General features: G+C 36.7%; 1 protein-coding gene across 1 annotated transcript; it reads right to left on the bottom strand.

The window, feature by feature from the left end:
• Nucleotides 1-267: 267 nt before the first annotated feature.
• LOC134261133 (uncharacterized) lies at nt 268-5,643 on the bottom strand. The gene is made up of 4 exons (XM_062743591.1): nt 5,088-5,643; nt 3,008-4,929; nt 1,323-2,848; nt 268-487 (listed from the first exon to the last, which is right to left on the bottom strand). Exons 1-4 carry the CDS (start codon nt 5,641-5,643, stop codon nt 268-270), a joined length of 4,224 nt encoding a protein of 1,407 aa, XP_062599575.1.
• Between the last annotated feature and the right edge of the window lie 3,774 nt (nt 5,644-9,417).

Here is a 9,417-nt window from a genome sequence, read left to right as displayed (position 1 = left end):
TATCGAATTAGGTCAGTCAAGGCCGAGGTCCGAATCCACGACTTTCGAATCACAGAGAAGGTCTCTACTAACTGAGCAACTGGGACGGTCTAAATCTCATAGGTGTGATTAATAGAATTTTTACATCAAATATAATGATATTTGAATGAAACTAAATCTTATTCATTTCAACAACTGCAGGAATGTGTGTATGTTGCGGGTTCTTTCCCTAGTGATTTCCAAATAATCAAAAAAACTCAAAAACGTTTTCACATTTATATAGACAATTCATTGTACATAGTATTCTGGCTCTCGTTTGTCCACACAACGGTAAGTTTCTACATCACACCATACTCCGTACACTGTGCACCATACACTGACACCATACACAAAACGACGTGGAACGTAGAACGTAGAATGTAGAATGTAGAACGTAGAACGTAGAACGTAGAATGTAGAACGTAGAACGTAGAACGTAGAATGTAGAACGTAGAACGTAGAACGGGACCTACATAACACAACAATTGTAAACACATTAAGTTACACAGTTAAATACTCAAAGCTACATACAAGTTATTACCCACATAACCCACCATACACGAAAATGGGATACTAATGGGGTCAACATCACAGCGCTGCATTACAGAACTTGTATTAAATGCTTGTACACAATAATTACATTATTTTACATGTAACTTACACTTACACACAGTAACTTCACTTACATAGTTACTTTACTGTTTAGAATCATATTGAAACTAAATACGTCAATACTAGAGCCGATACTATCAATTAATACTACTCACAATAATATTTATGAAACATACAAACTATACAAACGAACGAACGATCATTCGCACGAATAAACTAAAATTGAAATACGTTGAAATAACAAAGTTATCCCAGGACCGTTTAATTAACAAACAGAGAAGAAAATGTAAATAAAACATGTTACTCACCTCAGAAGTCAGTGTCTGTATTAACGATATAAATTTAACTTTACAAAACTTTGAAAATAAAATTGGATAGTCAGCTCGTGCTGTTACATCTTGGAAAGCCGGTTTTAAGAAGAACGGAAGCCTAAACTCAGGTGAATAAATACGGGTAGTGTAGAGGTACCAAAGAGGGTGTTCGAAGGGGTCCAGAATGGGATAACTGAAAGAAACTATGGAATAACGTTAGAACAATTATCACAGTAAATTTAAAATACAAATAGACGAAATAACACCGTAAATGTGACAATACCTCCCCCTTATGGAAAAGTATGCTGATACTTTAGAACACACATTTACGAAAGATTAAAACAAGAGTTCATATATACACAAATTGACACAAGTCATCACTGCCTACTAAGATAATCTGCTCCTTGATTATCCTTTCCCCTAATGGCGATAACTCGGTATCTATATGATTGAAGACCCAGTGCCCATCTCATGATCCTAGCGTTGATAACTTTGGCTTTGTTCAAATACATTAACGACTGATGATCTGTTTCGATGAGGAACTCGCGTCCATAAAGGTACAGGTGGAACTTTTGGACGGCCCAAACAATTGCCAAGCATTCTTTTTCGATTGTAGAATACTTACTTTCACTGTCCTTCAACTTTCGACTTGCATACGCCACCGGAAGTTTCAAACCACTATGTTCATCAAACTGCATCAGCACAGCTCCAATTCCCCTATCTGATGCGTCAGTCTGAAGAATGAACTGTTTTGATAAATCTGGCAGTTTAAGAATAGGCGATTTCAAAAGCATTGCCTTAAGTGATTGAAATGATTTTTCCTGAGGTTGATTCCAAATAATTTTATTTGGCGACCCCTTCTTTGTCAGATCAGTGAGGGGTAGTGCAACAGACGAAAAATTGGGAATGAATTTCCTGTAGAAACTAAGGAGTCCTAAAAACGATCTTAACTGACGTTTAGTGTTTGGTGCTGGTGCCTCTTGAATTGCTCTTACCTTGTCTGGGTTTGGTTTTAGTTGGTTCTCACCTACGATATGGCCTAGACACTCTAAACTCTTGTACCCTACTGCACACTTGGAAGGTTTTGCTGTCAAATTGGCGTTTCTCAGCCTGGTAAAGAGTTCGTGAAGAACTTCCAAATGCTGATCTAAGTCCTCTGTAAAAACAATGATATCATCGATAAAATTATCAATGTTTGACATTCCGTACAACAACTTACGCATCAGTCTGGAAAACGTCGCCGGTGCCGTCACCAAACCAAAGGGCATCACTCGAAATTGGAAGAGGCCTTTGGATGTCTGAAACGCTGTTTTGGGTTTAGCTGACGATGTTAATGGAACCTGCCAGTAGCCTTTGGATAAGTCGATCCTTGAAAATACCTTGTAGTTGGCAAACTTTGAAAAGATATCATCTGCATTTGGCATCGGTTCTGCATCGAACTGTGAACATGCATTTATAGCTCTAAAATCAACGCAGAAAGGAAAAGTGTCATCTTTTTTCTTCACAAGGACAACTGGAGAAGAAAATGGACTTTCAGATGGTTCAATGACATTCAATTCTAACATTTTCTCAACCTCCTTATCAGCTATTGCCCTCATTGCAAATGGAATTGCATAAGATTTAACTCTGATTGGTTGACTTGAGTTAATCTTAATATCGTGTTCAATCAGATGTGTATAACCAGGATTATCAGACAATACATCCGTAAACTGATCCAAAAGTGATGTTACCTTTTTTCTGTCTTCAGGTAATAACTCTGGATTGATGTCCACACCTTTGGTATCCCTGGCACTCACTGCACCATACTCATCATCCTCCTCCTCCGCAGAACAGTCAATAACAGCAGATGTGACTAGAGCTTCATCATCTTGGTCTGATTCGCTTGAATCATCATTCCTGTTAAGGTACTTTTAAAGCATGTTTACATGAAACGTCTTCAATTTACCTTTCATTTCAATCTGGTAGTCAACTTTGTTTATCTTCTTCTTGATGCTGAATGGTCCTTTCCATTGCATCAGTAACTTATTTGAATCTGTGGGCAGCAACACTAAAACTTTATCTCCTACCTTCATACTCCTTGCTCGAGTTGACCTGTTGTAGAACCTCGCCTGTCGTTGAGAAGCCTTCTCCAAATTTTCTCTGGCTATCTCTGCCGTTGCCTCAAGTCTCTCTCGTAAATCCAAAACATATTGATAAGTAGACTTTACCTGATCATCGTCTATCTCTTTTGTCCAAAGCTCTTTTAAAATGCCCATGGGCCCTCTTACGTGTCTTCCATACACTAAGTCAAAAGGCGAAAAGCCCAAACTTTCTTGCGGCACTTCCCTGTAAGCAAACAATACTGGGTTAATATATTTATCCCAATCACGTGGACGATCGGAGCACATACGTTTTAACATTTGTTTGAGGGTTCCGTTAAACCTCTCAACCAAGCCGTTTGTCATAGGGTGGTAAGGGGTAGTAGTGAGTTGATTTAACGATAGTAGCCGACTTACCTCTCTCATAATTGATGATGTAAATTGAGAACCCATATCGCTCAACATTTCCTCGGGAACTCCAATTCTAGAAAATATGTCTATGAGCGTCTCCGCAACTCTCTCTGTTTCAATGGATGGCAGTGGTACAGCTTCAGGGTATCTAGTAGCAAAATCGACCAAAGTAAGAATATACCTATTCCCTTTGTCGGTAATGGGATGAATAGGTCCAACGATGTCTACGGCAACCCTCTTGAAAGGAACATCAATAAGTGGCATCTTCTGAAGGGGGTACTTAGAAACCTTACCTTTTTGTATGGTCCTTTGACAGATGTCACAAGAACGACAAAACAACTTGACATCAGTCTGTAGTCCAGGCCAGTAGAATTCAGAAAGAATTCTTGACGATGTACGTGATATAGCCAAATGACCAGACATGATTGACTCATGTGCCAATTTCATGACAATTTCCCTGAATTTCTTTGGGACTACAAGCTGTTTGTAAGACTTACCTGATTCAGTCTTGGTTTGATATTCACGATATACAAACCCGTTCAGCATGAACCATCGTATTGTTGCAGTTCGTTTGTCAACCACTTGTCCGGAACTTGCCCATTGTCGTATTCTCTGCAGTGAGTAATCGGTTTGTTGTTCTAGTTTAATCTCGTCTGGAGTGATGTTTCCTTTAAGTATTTCTGGAACTTTTAGTTGAGGGTACTGTTTTAATTTTACCTTTGCTTGTTGACGGGTTTCAACAGCATTTGCCTCTGACCATTCAGGATCAGGATCTCCAGGTGCTCGCACCTTCGCTACATTCCCGATGATTAAATCGTAGACTGGCTTCTCCATACACCATGCTTCAAATGTTCCTGTAATATAGGGCGTGTCAAAAAAGATGGAAGCAACTGGTACTCTAATAGATGAACCATCTGCCAAAATACATGTTTGAAACTTATCTTGAATCAAATTTGCTTCATCAATCTTACTTTTTCGAACCACTATGCCGCTGCATCCTGTGTCTCTTAGTACCGTAACTGGCTTACCTTCAACAAAACCTGCTGATACTGGCATGTTGTGTTGCAGTTGGTAGCATGATGATGAAACTCTTGTTGATGCATCAAGATTCAAAGAATTTGTTCCAGTGTCTGTTGGCATTGTGCTTACAAATGTTACCTTTGCTGTATGTTCCTCTGTACTAGATGAAGTATCATGGATATCCTTGTGTTCTTGCGTTGTTACAGCTCCTATCTTCGGTTTTGATCTGCATTCCGATGCAATGTGCCCTATTCTGTTGCATTTAAAACAACGTCTTTCCGATTTTGGAACAAATGACTTGTTTGAATTTTGTATTTTCTTCTCACCTGAAAAGTCTTTGTGATTTCCGGAACGGAACTTAGCTGGGTGTTGAAATTCATTGCCTTTGGCATTGCTGAGGGTCGCAGCGTTGGTCATCCTTGCCTCTCGATACTGATCTGCTAATTGTGCCATCTCCTGTATACTCTTTGGTGTTCTCTCTTTTAGAAACAAGGTCAATCTCTGTTACAAGTATTCAAAAACTGATCACGCAATACTAAATCAAATAATGCCTCAAATGTGTCCGCTATTTTGGCCATTTTTAACCACCTTAGCAAATAACTACTCATTCTAACAGAAAATTGTACAAATGTCTCACCCGTTTCTGGTTTTGCTGATCTAAACTTGTGTTTAAACCCATCCTCTGTTAGCTCATAGCGTTTAAGGAGTGCTATCTTCAGCTTGTCATAATCTAAAGCATCATCTGCTGGTAATAATGCATAAATATCGAGAGCTCTACCTTTAAGGAGTGCACTTAGACTCATAGCCCAAGATGTTTTCGGCCACTTTTGTAACTCTGCATATCGTTCAAATCTACGTAAATAGCTGTCCATTTCATCCTTCCCATCCTCAAATGCCGGGATTTTTGGACCTTTGAACTTAACACTTACCTCCTCAACCCCTGCTATTTTCAACTTCTCTTTCTCATGAAGCATTTCCATTTGTTGTTGATGGGTCAGCTGCTGTAGCTGCATCTGTTTATCATGTTTCTCCTTCATCCGCTGGTACTCTAGCTCCTCTTTCAGACGTTCTCTTTCTGCCAGCCGCTCTTCTCTCTGAATATCCTGTTGGTGTCTAACGAATTCTCTAAGAGTATCTTCTTTGTAACCTAACGATACTCCGTAATCAATAATCTCTTTCAAAGCTTCTGCCATGATCAAAATTCACAAAACACAAAATAATACAAACAATAAAAGACAACTGAAATTAGAAATTTCCCCACGTACCAGTCTCTACACACCTGAGTTTAATTGCTAGACTATACACGCACTTTTATTTACTTACGCGATACGCGATGTGGAAACGCTAACTACTTACAGACACACAACTTACTGAAGTGCTGAATTTGGAAATTTTGTAATATCAGCGTCAACTGCTGACCTCTAGGTCCCGAATAACTAGGTCACCAATTAATCTACAAAATACAGTGAAAACAATTGAATGAAAATTAAACAAGTAATATTTCAACAAAATATGTTTCTTTGATTGATAGAGAAAATTCAATAAATAATTCAAATTATCAAAGTTTGAAATTCACTTGAATTTAAATTATTCAAAAGTCAAGAAAACAAATGTTAATTTTGCCAAGAAAGGAAAACACTAGCACATTAGGAAATCTGTTCAATGTCTTGGGTCAAATCCAGTGCATGACGAAAGGTTTTCCTCAGGAGATCAAATTTCCCTCAGGCACCGTTTCCAGTTAGACTTCCAGGATCTTGATAGTCCGTTAGGTTGTCTCTTTGGAATTGTAGCCCAAACCATTGGAACTTCTGTCGATTTGATTCCAAAGATCCAAATTACTCCAGAGATCCTAGACGTACCACGTGTCCCAGACATCACACATCAAAGGGATTCCACATGTCGTCGTGATACCACGCATCGAAGTTAACTCACTTGTTGTTCTCCTTCTATCCCACTTGTTTTACGTTTATCCCACTTCTAACACCATTTGTTGCGGGTTCTTTCCCTAGTGATTCCCAAATAATCAAAAAACTCAAAAAACGTTTTCACATTTATATAGACAAGTCATTGTACATAGTATTCTGGCTCTCGTTTGTCCACACAACGGTAAGTTTCTACATCACACCATACTCCGTACACTGTGCACCATACACTGACACCATACACGAAACGACGTGGAACGTAGAACGTAGAATGTAGAATGTAGAACGTAGAACGTAGAACGTAGAACGTAGAACGTAGAACGTAGGACGTAGAACGTAGGACGTAGGAGTAGAACGGGACCTACATAACACAACAATTGTAAACACATTAAGTTACACAGTTAAATACTCAAAGCTACATACAAGTTATTACCCACATAACCCACCATACACGAAAATGGGATAATAATGGGGTCAACATCACAGCGCTGCATTACAGAACTTGTATTAAATGCTTGTACACAATAATTACATTATTTTACATGTAACTTACACTTACACGCAATAACTTCACTTACATAGTTACTTTACAGTTTAGAATCATATTGACACTAAATACGACAATACTAGAGCCGATACTATCAATTAATACTACTCACAATAATATTTATGAAACATACAAACTATACAAACGAACGAACGAACATTCACACGAATAAACTAAAATTGAAATACGTTGAAATAACAAAGTTATCCCAGGACCGTTTAATTAACAAACAGAGAAGAAAATGTAAATAAAACATGTTACTCACCTCAGAAGTCAGTGTCTGTATTACCATATAAAATTATAACTTTATAAACTTTGAAAGTAAAATTGGACAGTCAGCTCGTGCTGCTATATCTTGGAAAGCCGGTTTTAAGAAGGACGGAAGCCTAAACTCAGGTGAATAAATACGGGTAGTGTAGAGGTACCAAAGAGGGTGTTCGAAGGGGTCCAGAATAGGAAAACTGAAAGAAACTATGGAATAACGTTAGAACAATTATCACAGTAAATTTAAAATACAAATAGACGAAATAACACCGTAAATGTGACAGTGTAATCATGGACATTAGAATTTTATGGGCCATTTAAAATCGCCCTTCGATGTAAAAAAGTTTTAAATTTGTGGCCATTTTTTTTTATTTGAGACAAATTTAATTTTTTTTAAACAAACACTTTCTGGACCAATGTTAGCGTCAAATACATGTATAAACATTGCTGTCAGAACTGAATAAAATACTTTTTGAAATTACGTGAATGTATGAATAATCAATAAAAAGGAATCCTCTTACTTTCATATACAATGATTTATAAACACATTTTTCGCAATATCTCTGAAAGCAAGATAAGTGGGTAATAATGCAATTGTTATTTTTGTATAAGGGTTTCACTTTAATCAGTGTCCTGGTGTACATTATATGACATTTCTCGAAGTATACAACCAAATATGTCCAAAGTGATGTTCTCATACCTGCAGACATGCATTACAATAAACATTGATTTACTGAAACCATTTAAATGGATTTCATCATTAATATTTGTTAATAAACAATCCTTTTTTATTTCAAGGACATGTTAGCGAGTACTACGAAAGCATTTTGCATTATCAAGAACAGAGAAATAAAGAAATTAAGAAGTACACCACCTTTTACACGAGAGAGTGGTTCAAATATTACCTTAAAGTACGTATCATGCTTGTTGTATTATGTTTTAACGACCAACATATTTTCATATACAGTGCATTTCATGTCTCCCAGTACAATAGCTAAAACACTAGTCTAAATAATAAAGAAAGGTTGTAAAAGGTATGGGTTCTACATAGTTACTTTCATACTTTTTTTTCGATAAAAATAAAACTCTGTGAATAATCTACTCCCTTGAATCGAACACTGACTTTAAATTGTTGATTTTCTGATTTTGAGCATATCTACGGAAAGGATTAATAAACCTTAAATTAAAAAAAAATATCTAACATAACTTAAATTAGAATATATTCATGACTCCCTTCGAAGAAGGGAGGGCATATTGCTTTGCTGCTGTCTGCCGGTCGGTCGGTCGGTCTGTCGGACGCACAGCACTGTTAATGTCTACTATGAACAAATCAGTGCAGTGGAATATAGAAGTGCAAAAACGAGATCTTTGTAAGACTGAATTTTTTTTATAGGGCCGTTTTATTATTACATAGATTAAATACTTACTGAAATAACATAGCATACCCCACTCTCTACTAAACTAAGTTTGTGATAAATGCATAGTTTGTGTACTGAATGGAGGACATAAACAAATTCATTATCGCAAGGGCATACTCTAGTTGAAATTATAAAAATTAAGTTGCCATTTGTTTCTGCATATTTTGTGGACTTTCTGGAAAGTGCTGCTGCTTTAAAAAGAAATCGCATTTTCTTAGTTGAAATTTGAAGTCGAAATATGTATGTCCTTTACCAAGCATTTTATGTCCTTATCAATTTACATTCTCGATTAAAAGAAAGCAGCAGCACTTTTCAACTTCAGGAAGCCATCCTTTATTTATATTCAAAAATTGGTTAACATCTATTAAGTGTATGCCCTTGCGAAAAGGCGATTCAATAAGCCACCTAGATTTAAACATGACAAACCTGTACACATAAACACGGTAAAATTAATTACATACATTCTCTCGCTAATCATTGAATAATGGCACTAAACAAAGGTTTACATTAGTATTAATAGCTTATCTAAGATCTGTAAATTGTATCTGATAATAAAATGCATTTTACATTGTAAAAAACTATACTTGATCTGCCTTTCAAAGCACATAATATACGTCATTTTTTTTTTTACCAAAATGACGTCATATCGATAAGTTTGCTGTCATCAGTGATTTGTTTATAAACTGTTGTCTGGGATTTAACTAGCAACTATTTTTAATGCATTGATAAGTTTTGATGTTGTTTATTATGCTAATACAGTTTAAAATTGCAAAGTATTTGATTTTTTTGGTATTATGAGGAATAGAAAATGAAAGT

The sequence above is a fragment of the Saccostrea cucullata genome, unplaced genomic scaffold, assembly GCF_032062105.1.
Source record: "Saccostrea cucullata isolate Sc308-1 unplaced genomic scaffold, CSIRO_AGI_Scuc_v1 ctg437, whole genome shotgun sequence".
NCBI classification, from domain to species: Eukaryota; Metazoa; Mollusca; class Bivalvia; order Ostreida; family Ostreidae; genus Saccostrea; species Saccostrea cuccullata.
This window is presented reverse-complemented; position numbering and strand designations above follow the sequence as displayed.